The 13,596-nt window shown below is 50.3% G+C and overlaps 2 protein-coding genes across 10 annotated transcripts in view; both read left to right on the plus strand.

The window, feature by feature from the left end:
- Positions 1–225: 225 nt before the first annotated feature.
- LOC146398354 (uncharacterized) lies at positions 226–4,126 on the plus strand. 2 transcript variants are annotated; one of them, XM_084985396.1, is made up of 2 exons: positions 226–1,140; positions 1,655–4,126. In XM_084985396.1, exons 1-2 carry the CDS (start codon positions 1,086–1,088, stop codon positions 4,006–4,008), a joined length of 2,409 nt encoding a protein of 802 aa, XP_084841522.1. In that variant the 5' UTR covers positions 226–1,085; the 3' UTR covers positions 4,009–4,126. The 2 variants fall into 2 exon arrangements, with proteins under 2 accessions (XP_084841522.1, XP_084841521.1); XM_084985395.1 differs by having other exon boundaries at positions 431–4,125.
- Positions 226–13,596, plus strand: part of KIAA0753 (KIAA0753 ortholog) — a 55,640-nt gene continuing 42,269 nt past the window's right edge. For 4 of the 8 annotated variants that reach the window (XR_014821517.1, XR_014821516.1, XM_084985478.1 and 1 more), the window contains exons 1-4: positions 4,773–4,911; positions 5,612–5,771; positions 9,824–10,418; positions 13,046–13,152. Coding sequence is in view for 5 of the 8 variants with exons in the window: in XM_084985478.1 (XP_084841604.1) it covers positions 5,676–5,771; positions 9,824–10,418; positions 13,046–13,152 (798 nt within the window). In the remaining 3 variants the exon portion in view is untranslated. Of the gene's footprint in view, positions 279–4,772; positions 4,912–5,611; positions 5,772–9,823; positions 10,419–13,045; positions 13,153–13,596 lie in introns of those variants that run through there. The other 4 variants (XR_014821515.1, XM_084985480.1, XM_084985481.1 and 1 more) reach the window with 2 other exon arrangements.

Consider the following 13,596-nt stretch of genomic DNA (forward strand, 5'->3'; position numbering starts at 1 on the left):
CTTTCTGCTCTCACGTCTCAGGTCTTTCCGTGCTGGCTGCGCCCACAGCCCCCGGATTCTGCCCCAGTATGGTCCCAGTCCCGGCCCTAGCCCCATGTGCGGTGGCTGCAAAACCTGCCGCCGCGCTGCCCCTGGACCCTTAGGTGGCTCCGGAGCCTTAACGGCTCCCAAGCCACCCTGCGCCTGTTGCCATGGCGACTGGGCGAGCGGCCGGAAGCTAGGCCTAATAGCGGCCCCCCCTGCCCGCTTCCCGGTAGCCGCGCCGAGCCCCAGGCCAGGTGGGCTCGGGCCAGAGCTGGGGGGATTCTGGGAAGCTGCGTTAGGAGTCAGAGACGTAGGGAAGAGGAGACCTGGGCCCGGGGCAGATCCTGCCGCTCGTCGGCTCTAATTTTCGTTTCTTCTACTGAGGCTTTAGTCGGGCGTCCGGGACAGGGCGGGGGCAGGGGGCTGTGAGGGAGGAAGGCTGCGAGGGTTAGAGCTGAGTGTGAGTGCGTGTGGGGAGCCGCCTTGGGAGCTGGTGCCAAGACAGGAAGTGCCCCAGAGCTGCCTTGGGAAGGCGTGAGTCGTCCTGGAGCTATGAGCGGGATGGCTGGCCAGGGGGCCCTGCGGGGGCTGCGCGGGGGCGAGCCAGCCGCAGAAACGCCGGGCCGCTGCGTGGGGCCCAGCAGGTCTGGGCGTGGAGTCCGGAGGCCGTGGGGGAAGAGATGGGGTTCAAGGACCACTGGAGGCCGTGGAGCGAAGCGCTGGGCGAGGTCCTCCGTGCGGCAAACGCGCTGTGTGAGTGCAGAAAGGCTGCAGGACTGCCGGGGACAGTGGGGGAGAAGACAAGCAGCGGGGACAGCCCAGGCCGCCGGGGCGAACGAGGTTGCGGGGACACCTGGCACTGCAGGCTCTATGGAGGCTGCAAGGGACCCTGGGACTGTATGGGTGAACGGGGCTGTAGGGATACCCCAGGTGGTGGGGCCTGTCGGCTCTGTGTGGGTGACTGGCAGTGGGGAGGAGGAAGAGTCGGTTTATAGGAGCCCTCGGGGCTGTGAGAGAAAAGGTCGCCCGGGATCTATGGGGCACGAGAGCATTCTGGAGCTATGGTTGAAGGTGCAGGCCATGAGGGCAGCTTCGGGATGTGGGGAAGGAAGCAGAGTCGAACTCCATCCTGTGCCTGCAGGAGAGGGGTTGCTTGAAAGGGGGATTCCTGGCCGGGCTTCCTGGGTGGAAACCAGCCGTGGTGGTCTCACAGGACCCTGGGTGAAAGGGCAGGGTAGGGCAGCCCCCGGGGACTCAGGAATAGCTATAGCTCTGGGCCTGGGGGCAGGCTGTGAGAGGGCTGCAGTCGTGTGTGGGCAGGGCCAGCCTGTGAGGATACCCTCTGTGGCTTTGCCTGGCGCTATGGAGGCCAGTTCTGGGATTGCCCCAAACCTGCCAGGGAGGGGACAAGCTGTGGGGGTACCTGGGGCCAAAGAAGGGATAGACTATGGGGTTGCCCCAGGCTCTCGGGGAAAAGGACTGACTGTGGGAGTGCCTGGGGCCATGGGGTGGCCCAAGGCTGTGGAGGTACCCAGGTCTGTGGAAGGAGAGCTAGGCTATGGGGGCGCTCTGGGTCTGTGGGGGAGAGAGCAGTCAGTGCAGGTGCCTGGGGCTCTGGCACAGGAGGCAGTCTGCGGGGATACCCCAGGCTTATGGAGAAGGGTGCAGGCTGCCGCGGTGCCCGAGGCCATGGGGGTCCTCAGGGCTGCACCGGAGGAAACTATCTCTGTGGGTGCCCCAGCCCTATGGTGGAGGAGACAAGCGGTAGAGGAGACAGGCCCTGGGGGTCTCCCTGGCCTGTGGGGCGCTGGACAGCCTGTAGGGGTACCTTGTGTTATTGAAGAGGGAGCGAGATATGGGGGTGATCCAGGATTCAAGGAAAGGGGACAGGCTCTGTGGGTAGAGACAGGCTCTGGAGGCAACTCAGGGTCATGGGAAGCTACACAGACTGCAGAGGTATCTGGTCCTGATGAGCAGGAGGCAGGTTCCGGGGGTGCTCCAATGAATATAGGACAGGTGATGGGAGTACCTAGGGCCTGGGGAACCGAACAGCCTGTGGGGGTGTCCCAGGCTGCGGGGCTTCCGGGAGCTGTGGAAGAACCAACCAGCTTCGGTGGTGTCCCAGGCCTGTGGGCTAGGCAGCGGGCTCGGGGGGTGCCTGTGGCTGATGCAGTGCCAGGGGTTGTCCGGGATGAGATGTGCGGTGGGAATGTCCTGAGTCTGTGGGAAAGGAGTCAGGTGATGGGGGAGCAAGCGGCTCTGGTGCCTGCAGCTTTAGGGAGACCTGGGTCTGTGGATCAAGAGCCCGGCTGTGGGGACGCCTCATGTCTGAGCAGGAGGAGACAGGCTGAGGGGTCACCTGAGACAGTGGGGATGCCAGAGGCAGCAGGTGTGTCCAAGCACAGGTGTGCGCCGGCAGGGGTGCCCACAGCTGTGGGTGCGCCTAGGTCTGGAAGCATACCTGCCAGGGTGCCTGCTGCTGTGTGGGTGTCTGGCTCTGTGTGTCAGGAAAGCAGCTCCAGGGATGACATGAACCTGTGGGGCAGGGCTCATCCTGCCAGGATACCCGTGGCTTCAGGGGTACCTGTGGCTCCGGAGGAGGTGTGGCCTGTGGGAGAGGACCCTGGTTCTGAGCCTTTCCGAGGATCATGGGGAAGGAGACAGGCCGTGGGGGTTCCCGGTTCTGTGGCTCCTGAGTTACCTGGACTTGTGGGAGAGGAGACTGGCTCTGAGTGTATCCCAACATCTTGGGGACGGAGACAGAGTGCCAGGGTTCCTGCAGCTGCTGAGGTGCCCGCCGTGGCTCCTAGGGTGCCTGGTCCTCTAGGGGTGGAGACTGGCTCTGGGGGTTTCGCCCACCTGCCAGGAAGGAAGAAGATGGCAGGAGTACCTGTGACCGCAGGGGTGTCCACAGCTGCCTGGGCGCCTAGGCCTGCACAAGAAGATGCTGGTTCCGAAGGTGTTGCAGGCCTGTGGGGAGGGAGAGAGACAGTGTGGAGACCTACAGATGCCAAGGATCCCACCAGGATGGGGATGCCTGCCACTGCCAGGGTGCCTGGGCCCATGAGGGAAAATCTGGGCCTCGGGGGCATCTCAGGCTTGGTGGGAGGGAAACAGACTGTAGGAACATCCATGGCTGTGGGCCTGCGCACAGCCCTGGGGGTGCCTGGGCCTGAGCAAGGAGAGACACTCTCTGGGGGTCTCTTGAGCTTATTGGGAAAAAGACAGATTGCTGAGATGCCGGCAGCTGCTAGCGTTTCCCTGGCGGTGGGAGTGCCCGCTGCTCCTGGGGCCCCTGGGCCGCTGGTGGGTGCTGCTGGCTCTGGGGATAGCTCAGGTATATGGGGAAGGAGAGAGGTTTCTGAGATGCCCGCTCCTGCCAGGGCTCCAGGACCTCTGGATGGGGAGACAGCCTCTGAAGGTGTCGCAGGTCTGTGGAGAAGGAGACCCAGTGGAGCCATGTCTGAGGCTGTGTCTTTGGGGATGCTTGCAACTGTCGGTGTTCCCATGTCAGGGCGTGGGGCTGCCGCAGTGTGGGTGACTGGGTGTGCAGAAGAAGGATCGAATGCTGCCGTCTCGGGCCTCAGAATGCCGAGGAGACAGTCCATAGAGGGCCCCGGGGCTTCAGCGGGGGAGGCGGGAGGTGGAAGTGTCCTGGGGCTGGTGGGGCGGAGCCAGATGGAGGGGGTGTCTTACACCTGTGGCCGTGGGACCAGGTCATGGAGCTGCCCAAGGTGCGAAGGGGAGGAACCGGACTATGAGAATGTGCCAGGAGTGTCCAGGGCAGGCACGGCCGTGGGGGTGAATGAAGCTGAGGAAGTGCCCCTGGTGTCAAGGGAGGGAACAGGCATTGGCTGGTCCGGGGATCTTGCCCAACAGGGTGGGAGGAGACAGGCTGGAGGAGGGTCTGGAATCAGGGTCAGGGGGAACAATTTGGGAGAAACTTATGAGGGGGAGGACAGATTGAGGGGGGCATTCCAGTAGTATATATAGGGGACAACTTGAGGGGGTCCTGGGGCTCTTTGGGAGGGAACAGTTTGGGGGGGATTCGTCCTGGGTTGTGGATGAAGGCACAGGCTCTTAGGGGTGTCTCAGGATGAGGAGATAGTTCATGGAGATGCCTCACCATATACGGGGTGACAAATAGGTTTCCTGGTGCAATGGGAAAGGGACAGGTTGCAAGGAGAGGGGTGTCCCAGGACTTTGCAATAGGGGAACAGTTAGGGGTGGGTGTCCCTGGACTTCATGTGTGCTTGTGTCTGTGTGCGTGTGTAGCATCACTCGGGGTATCCTAGAACTGTGGGGGTCACTTGGCTTTTTCCTGTTGGAGAATGGACCATTAGGCCTTAGGCATCCAGGGGGAAGGTACTGACCTCCACATAAAAGTCAGAGATGTCCTAGCCCCAGTTCTGCAGGCTCCTTCATTCTGCGGCTCCAGCCCCTGAACTGTGATGACGTCAAGCCAGTTGGGATCGCCTCCCTCGTGTGCTCCTTCCATCTTCGCTTTTGATCATGTCTCTGCAGCCTTAGAAATAGGAGTCTTTATATGCCTACGGATGTAGCAGTCTTTAAGCAAGTCCAGTCTGCAATCCGTGGGTTTATTCAGAAGCTTAAATTAGGGATTTTTTTTTTTTTTCTTTTCTTTTCAAACCTGAATTTCCCAGTTGAGTTCCTGTGGGATTCTTTGAGAGGACAGACTCCCCCTACATTTAACATTTAACTAGTCAGTTTATGGAAAATCTGCTTAATTCAGCAAATGTTGAGTTAAATTGTCTACTGTGCTCAAAGCACTGTGTTGTGGGAAATCTCAGAGAAGAGCAAGACAAGGCCCTTACCCTCGAGGAACCTTGTCTAGCTGGGAAGATGAGACAGATACCTGTGAAATAGGTAAATGACAACACAAGCAACTGTGTGATAAGCACCTGAGTGCAGGGACAGTAGTGTCTATACGGAGGCACTCAGAATAGGGAGAGGCAATGATGTGTGTGTCGTTTACAAGACACTTTCCTGTCTGTTAAACCCTGTGTGTGAATATCGGGTGGGGGGAGTTGGGGGGAAATTGAAGGTGTGCAGAGATTAGTCAGCTGGGTAACGGCAGTTCCTGGCATCAGTCTAGGTATTCTGTTGACACAGGTTTACTTAGAGTCCTGCAGAGTTAGGTCCTTTTGGGCTCCCTCGAGGAGTAAAGCATGCTGCTTTTTGACTAGTAGTTAGGACTTATTAATGTAGGCTGTATATCCATAAACCTCCCCTGCTGGAAAGTGCTTGTTTATCAGAGCAGAGCTCTGGGCTTGCAATAATGTCTCACTGGCGACCCTTGAGATTTGAAATTTGGAATGAAAAGGGCTCAAGAGATAGTCATTAAGGTGGTGTGTCCCCCTCTTCTCTTGGAAGGTAAAGTTTCAAAAGCGTAGCTGCTTTTGTCCGTGGAAGAAACTGTCCTCTACCTGTCCTTCAGCTTTGGCTCTGCAGCGCGAGGTCGCTCGGCACTGCCAGAACATCGTTCCATGAGCACAGCCTTGTGTTTTCCTTATTCTTTCCCTTTGTTTGAATACTGCTGGTCTGAAAGCACTTTCTTTTCTCTTAGGCAATGATTTTAGGGGGGAGCTGTTGGCCGATGACTAAGCTTTCACTATTCTACGCCCTCTGACATGATGGGGCCAGGCAGACCCGCCTCAACCTGTGATCATCTAGCATCTAGTGTCCAGCTGGATGAGAGGAACGACCCCAGGAAACTTCAGACCCAGGTAGATTCGTTTTGTTTCTCTTTTCAGATTTCTGTTAGGAAACATTTCCAACAAAGAAAAGGACGAACACGTTTTAAATCACCTCTTAGATTTAGCCATTGTCACATCTTGGAAAACAGATAAAAAATAATTCTCTAGTAGTATCGTATAACCAGCCTTTATTCAGCTTCACGCAGTTGTCCCCAAAACGTCTTTTCCTCCAACACTGTATTTATGAGATTCTTCAAACATAGGGCAGACAGAATTTTACAGTGACCACGTAGATTCCATCACTGTTTCACCGTAGTTGTTTCATTGCATATTTATCCGTCAATCCATCCCTCTAGAATCCATTCTTCAATCCACCTTTTGGACTCATATCAAATAAATGGCCGATGGGAGTACGCTAAGTATTTGAGCATGTGTATCATACACTAGAATTCATTCTTTGTTTGCCAGTTTTTTCTTTTGATGTAAATTTTACATCTGCAGTGAATACATTTACATGTATACATCTTGGTGCATTTGCTGAGTTTGGACAAGTGTATACACAGGTATAACTGATGGCCTCTGTCAAGATACGGAGCATTTCCATTACTCTAGAAATCCCTCTGGTGTCCTTCCCAGTCAGTCTCACCCACAGGCCACCACTATTCTGATTTGTATCACCGTAGATTAGTTTTCTGTGTCCTAGAACGTCATATAAATGGAATCATATACTATGTACTCTTGTCTGGGGGCTTCTTGCAGTGGGTGTGGTGTTTCTGAGATTCATCCCCATTGTCACATGTGTCAGTAGTTTGTTACTTTCTTTTTTTTTGTCTTTTTGCCATTTCTTGGGCCACTGTCATGGCATATGGAGGTTCCCAGGCTAGGGGTCGAATCCGAGCTGTAGCTTCCAGCCTACGCCAGAGCCACAGCAACGCAGGATCCAAGCCGCGTCTGTGACCTACACCACAGCTCATGGCAACGCTGGATCCCTAACCCACTGAGCAAGGGCAGGGATTGAACCCGCAACCTCATGGTTCCTAGTCGGATTCGTGAACCACTGCGCCACAACGGGAACTCCAGTTTGTTACTTTCTAATACTGAGTAATGCCCGATGGAGAGCTTTCTAGAGTAATGGAAATATAGTCCAAATCCTGTGTTCAAAAGTTAATTGGGTTCATTTTTTTTTAACCCTCACTTTTGTTGAAAATTCTCTTTGGTTTGTTAGCGTTCATTTTTAGGGTTTTCCTTCATCCTTAGGAATTGTATTTATTCATCTCCCTCCCTTCTTCTCTCCCTTCCCGTCTCTGTGTGAAGCATGAATGTGGTTCCAAACAAACCTGTAAAAAAGGAACATCCAGTGGAGTGTTATCCCCTCCCCCATTCCCTCCAGCCTTTCCACCCAATTCTTAGCACACCCTGGAGACACCCAGTCTTATTAGCCTTTGATTTTTCTTTCCTGTGTTTCTTTTTGCACAAATAATCAGACGCATGTGTATTTTCCCATGAAGTATTTCTCTCCTTTTTTTTTTCTTTTTTTTTCCCCTTGGCCGTGCCCATGGCACATGGAAATTCTGGGGCCAGGGATCAAACCTGCGCCACTGCAGCAACCTGAGCCATAGCAGTGACAATGCTAAATCCTTAACCTGCTGAGCCACCAGGGAACTCCATTTCTCCCTTTTTTCCAAGGGTGGTATATTACAGGTACTCCTTTTGCACTTTGCTCTTTTCACTGAACAGCATATCTGAGAATGAGTTCACACGGATCTTCCTCGTCCTTTACAGCCTCATCTTCTCCTCTGTGTGGATAGAGCATGGTTTGCAGCGTGCTCCTACATGGGCATTTTGGTTGATTCCAGTGCTTTGCAGTTACAAACACTGCAGTGGTGTGTGACCCTGTGCATATGTATTGTTGGGGTATATCTTTTTTTTTTCTTTCTTTTTATGGCTGCGCCCATGGCATATGAAAGTTCCCAGGCCAGGAGTTGAATCAGAGCTGCAGCTGCTGGCCTGTGCCACAGCCATGGCAGTACTGGATCCCAGCCGTATCTGTGACCCTACACCGCAGCTCACGGCAACGCTGGATCTCAGCCCACTGAGAGGCCAGGGATTGAACGCACATCCTCATGGATAACATTTGGGTTTTAACCCGCTGACCCACAATGGGAACTCCTGTTGGGATGTATCTTCAGGATCAATTCCTAGATGTGAGACTGCTGGGTCAAGAGGAAATCGTGTGCATGGCGTGTTGGGTGTTGCCCACGTCCGCTCTCGGAGGTGAGCCTCCATCAGCACCCCACAGAGGCCTGTTTCCCACAGCCTCCCGGCAGCTTGTGCTCTGGTACCTCTTAACTTTTGCTGACCTCTTGCTGCCTCGGTATTTTTTAAATTTGTGTTTTTATGAGCTTGACTAACTTTTCATATATTTAAGGGCCATATTTATATCTTTTTCTGTTGTGGTTAATTGTGTTTCATCCTGTTTTTACCATTTTCTACTGACTTTTGATCTTTTTTCATCTCCGTTTTTAATATTTCTTTATACACAGGGAACTCTTTGTATTTACAAATATTTTTCTTCCAGTTTTTCAGTTCTTCGACTTTGTTTATGGTGGGTTTTTTGGTTTGGTTTTGTTTTGTTTTTGGCCACATCTGTGGCATAGGGAAGTTCCAGGGCTAGGGATAGAACCCTTGACACAGCAGTGTCAATGCCAGATCCTTAACCTACTGCACCACCTGGGAACTCCTGTTTATGGTGTCTTTTAACCATAAATTTTAGAATTTTTTATTTTAATGTAGTGAGATTTATCACTCTCTTCTTTGATTGTATATAGATTTTGAGACCTAATGAGAAAGCCTTTCACTACACCCAGATTAGAGAATTCAGTCATATTTTTTCCCTAGAGCTTCCATCAAATCCCCTAGGTGTTTTAGGTTATTTTACTTTGGGGGGAAGATTTCTCCAGCAAAGCTGTAAGTTCCAAGTACTATGCCTCATTCTCTGGACCCTTCAGATGGTAACCATGGCTTTTCTCTCTTACAACTTCTACTTTTTTCATCTAAAATACTTTCTTTAAGTTTTATCACAATGGGTTTATTTTGCACTGACTCTTCATCCGCGTGATTATATCAGCACCTTTACTGTGTGAGCTGGGAGGCCATCTCCAAGGACAGGCACCTCAGCACAGGCCTCACTGAATCTGTAGGCATGGACTCTTCTAGAACTGGTTACCTGCCATTGACAGGTCCAGAGCCACAGGATTGCCTGCTCCCTCTGACACAGTAATCCCAGAACAGGATGTTTATCCTAGGGAAATAATTTAAAGAAAGGAAAAAACCTGAATGCTTGGAAATAGTCATTGAAGTAATACTTGTATTAGTGGAAAACCTGGAACAATCTAAATGTTTCATAGTAAGGTTGTGGTTTGGTTAAGCGTGACAAAGCCATTCATTGGATTTTGGAAAATGCATTTGTGAAAAATAATGAAAACTGGGAATATGAAACACGCCCCTATTTGTGAAGTGAAAAACAAAACCTATGTCTATCATGATTATAACCGACAAAAACTTAAACCTGCATGAGAAGGTGTAAGTGGCTCTTGTGGACAGCAAGATGTGCTTAGGTGCAGGTTAAAAGATTTTCACCTACCAGGTGAAAAATCTCGGGAAGACCTGAAGAAGGAGGGTCAGTGGCTTAGGTTCCGTGTGGCGCCTCTGTGGAGCAATTTTTAGGAGCTCTTGTAGTGACTTGTTTGGGCGCTTGCAGGAACCGGACGTTTTGACACAGGGCCGACGTCCGGAACTGAGAAGCTGAGGAACGTGGTGGTTTTGTTTGCAGATTTCTGGTGGCGTTTGTGAGGAGGACCCCAGTGTGCTCTTGGTCACACCAGCGACCGGGTGATTGGAGGGGAGACCCACGCGTGTGTGATTAATTCAGGGGGGTGTGGAGTGGCTGATTCTTTCAGCCCGACAGAAAAGTACCTCCTAGCGCTAATAGCCGTGTGGGTGAAGCTTGGTGATAGCCGTATACCAACTATGCAATATGTTGTTTTTCTAATGTGTGCTTACTTTTATTTATTTTTTTAAAGAACCAGCTGCAGTTTAATAGGAATGTTCCTACACATTCGAGCAACTTGGCAATCCGCTACTCTTGCCCACATGGAATTAGAATTGAAAAACTGAAGCACTCATGCAATGAGTCAGATCAGTGTAGAGACGGTCCTGACCTAAGCAGTTCTGTTTCGTTTTCTGTCATATCAGAAGAGAGACTTAGCTATGCCGTCCACCTAGCCAAGAGGGATGTAAAGCGGAGACAGCTTGAAGAACACATAAAAGAACGTCATCTCGGGAGCCAGCCCCGAGTTGCCCAGCAGTGTGGACGCGCCAAGCATGACGTGTCTGCCCAGAGGCTGGAAAGGAAGGAATCCAAGAGGCAGGGCCGCCGCCAGCCGTCCAAAGTCGAAATCTCCAGCTCGGGAGCCACGGTCTACCTGTGCACGTCTCCTCCAGGGCAGTCGGAGCTCCCCAAGCCAAATTCGCCCCCCACTCGTGACCCAGGACTTCAGCCCCCCACCGCAGGGGACCACAAAAGCCTGTGCGAGCACAAAACCCTGTTGGAAGTTCAGCGACTCCAGAAAGAACTGAGCAGTTGCATCCAGAAAATTGAAGAGGTAACTAAAAAAGGTGAGAAAAATCGGACTCATGACTTTGAAAAGATGCCATGCGAAGGTATAGTTCAAGCACCCCCGCCCCCATCACATGCCATTTTCTCTTTCTGTCACTAGAATGAGCACTTGTGACAAGACAGAGGGACTTTGAGTTTGACTAGTGTCTTTTTCTGAAGAGTTGGCCCTGCCCTAGCCCCTCTCTCCAGCAGAAGCACCAGAAACAGCCCCCTTTCTGTAGGCTGCATATGGTAAATCGACTGACTGAGGGCCCCGCTTGGTCATTGCCGTGCCTGCTGTCTGAACCTTAGGTCTCCTGGCACCAGAGTCCAAATTATCCTGGAATGTTTTGCTTCTTTATCCAGAAGTCCTTCTGGCAAAATTATTTTTTAATTGTTTTTAATTTGTTCAGAAAAGAGCATAGTACATGTACATTATAGATAAAACGGGTTCTAACTTAGGTAGTGTTTAGGTGAGTACACAGTAAGTGACAAGGGGAGTTATATATACAAATAAAATATGCGACTGCAGGGTAGAAAGGAAGGTGTATGATAATCATATACTGTTCTCAACAATTCTTCAGTGGTCTCTACCCCCTTGCATTTCCCTGGGGAGTAGAAGATGTATTCCACCTGAAAAATTTGGGGTTACCAGAGCTAACAAGTAGGGGAGTCAAGTCCTGCTTTCAAACTGCAAGGAATAGGGAGTTAGCATCAAAAGGAGACACTGTTCTAGGATAATACATAGTCTATAATCATCTTTTGCTTTTTTTTTTTTTTTTGGCCACACCAACAGTATGTGGAATTTCCTGGGCGAGGGATCAAACCCAAGCCACATCAGTGACAACCGAATCCTTAACCACCAGGCCACCAGGGAACTCCATCTTTCCATTTTAAAGTTAGGTCGTATATGCGTACATTCATGTGTGCACACTACATAAGGAATTTAAGGTGCCTTACAAGAACAAATTGAACAAAATAGAACAGAAATATGTAAATGAAGATGTTTTGGCACAGGGAAAAATCAGATTTATTAGGAATGGATTAGGCATTTGTTTCTGAGCTTCCTCACAGTCAGCTAAAGAGGAAAATGTGATCAGTTGCAGACTTTACAAACAAAAAATAATTCCATAAGGAAAAACTTATTCCATGAGTTGAGGCTGGAAAGAAATTTCTCTGGTGGATCTTCATCAAGAGTATGTTGTGTAATATATCATGAGCAATTTGAAAACATCCCTACATCAGACTAACAGAAGTATTGTGGCTCATTTCTCCTGGCATCTCTCGGCTGTGGTCTGTGGCGTGGCTCCATGGCACAGTTTGGTAGAAGCCAGGCTCCCAGGGGAGCAGAGCCACGAGGCCCGCTGCTCGGTGATGGAGCCTCAGCCAGGGGACCTTTAGGGCGGAGCTGCTAAGACTCAGTGGGGAAGGTCTGGGTTGGGTGGCTTTTTGTTCTTGTTGGTGTTTTAGTTTACATTTTCAGTCTATCACAAATCAGTAGTTTGTAAGCTATGATGAAAATGTCCTGACAATGGTAAATTGGCAGGAAACCTGTCAATGCCTACTTTGAATTTCTGCACATACCTCATTGTAGACTGGTAGTGCTGACAGTGGCCCCGATGGGAGCTGCCCTCCCAGTAGCCCTAAGGTGCCCCCCGCGCTGCCCAGGGCAGCTCTGGAGACTCGAGGCACCTGCACGGTGAGTGATTAGAAGCCCCACTGGAGCCAGTTGGCACGTACAGTCATCTAGGTACGTGGACCCAGGATTCCTCCGTGCCGTGCAGCCCAAGCAAGAGAGAGAAACAGTTGGGCTTACAGGCTTCTAGGACACTGCATCTGTATCGGCAGCTCCTAATTTCAGATTTTTGCTTTCTTCAAAGCAGCCTTACTGTTTTTACTGTTTTTTAGTGAGTAAATATTTAAAATCGGAATTTATCTAATACAGTTTTACTGTTAAAATACCGCTTTCATCTGACTTGCATGTTGGAATTTTGCAGAAGAATTTGTTTCGTATGAATGTATTTAAAAACCACTGACGAGAAGGAATGAATAGACTCCATATCCCTTAGGCAGTGTTCCAGAAGCAGTTTCTTTGAATGAATCATTTGAAAATGCGGAGCCGCAGTGTGTGTGAGGGTCTGCTTCCCAACAAATAGTCGAAGACTTTGGACACTCAAATAATTTTAGCCCTTGATCTTGATACATTTGAGCAAGGCTTTCTCTTCTGGGTTCAAGATAAGAGCGTGTGAAAGAAATCTTGCTAGGCATAAAAATAGACCAGTAATTTTTTTAATTGAAAGCACTATAAATGTGGGCTCAATAGAAGGAATTTTAAGTTAGTAAGAGATGCCTGACAGCAGACCAGGCTGTCCAGTGGGATTTGGTTCAGGAAAGTCCTGCCTGGAGGGTAGCTCTGTCTAGTCAGCGTCTTCACACCCCTTCCATCTCTGAGTCAGTACACACGCCCACTTGCTGATCCCTAGACGTTTGGCTGATGAAAACTGAAATTTTTTGCTGTGACAGCCTCATGCTTTTTCTTGAAACTAGAAATCTTCAACCTTATTATCCTTTTGAGTAACTGGAGTTTTTCTAAGTTTTGGTATATGATTTATAATCCATTTGGGGTTGGGGGGGATGATATTTTCAGATCGCATGGAGGAAGCTTTGGATCCTGATGAAGAGCGGAGGGTCCGTGTCAGGAGGCAGGAGCAGGCTGTCCGTTCTGCCCGAGTGCTCTACGTCCTCCAGCAGCAGGTGCGGGATTCAGGGAGGGCCCCCCCACCTTGTTTTTGTCTTCTCAGGGAATTCCTGTTTTCTTTCTGTCTCAGGGATGCCAGCACCAGAGTATTGCACGTGAATTCTAATGTGTTCGTGAGGCTAAATTTCCTGAACATGCAGACAAATAATTCTTCTTTTCATCCTCTGCCTTATGTGTTTGTGCACTATGTGTTTATGGCCAAGCTCTTAATATATTGATTTTTTTTTTTAACTTTTTGGGGTCATAGACTCTTGAGACTCTATTAAAAGCTATGTGTCTTTTTCTTAAAAAAAAAAAAATACTACAGCATTTATTTTTTGCACACAGATTTAAGTGAATCAGTTGCCCAGAAACTCTTGGTCCCCAGTAATTGCAGCCTTAGAGGAAAGGGACCTTGTTAGTTTCCCACCTGTCTCATGTTTATTGTGTACTAGAAGCTT

Source organism: Sus scrofa, chromosome 12 (genome assembly GCF_054392235.1).
Source record: "Sus scrofa isolate SSC_HxYL_T2T_F1_AM1 chromosome 12, Sscrofa_HxYL_maternal_Yorkshire_Landrace_v2.0, whole genome shotgun sequence".
Classification (NCBI taxonomy): domain Eukaryota; kingdom Metazoa; phylum Chordata; class Mammalia; order Artiodactyla; family Suidae; genus Sus; species Sus scrofa.

Bases quoted from the DNA above. Each gene is read 5' to 3' on its own strand.
- LOC146398354 (XM_084985395.1), top strand. From the start codon at position 577: ATGAGCGGGATGGCTGGCCAGGGGGCCCTGCGGGGGCTGCGCGGGGGC.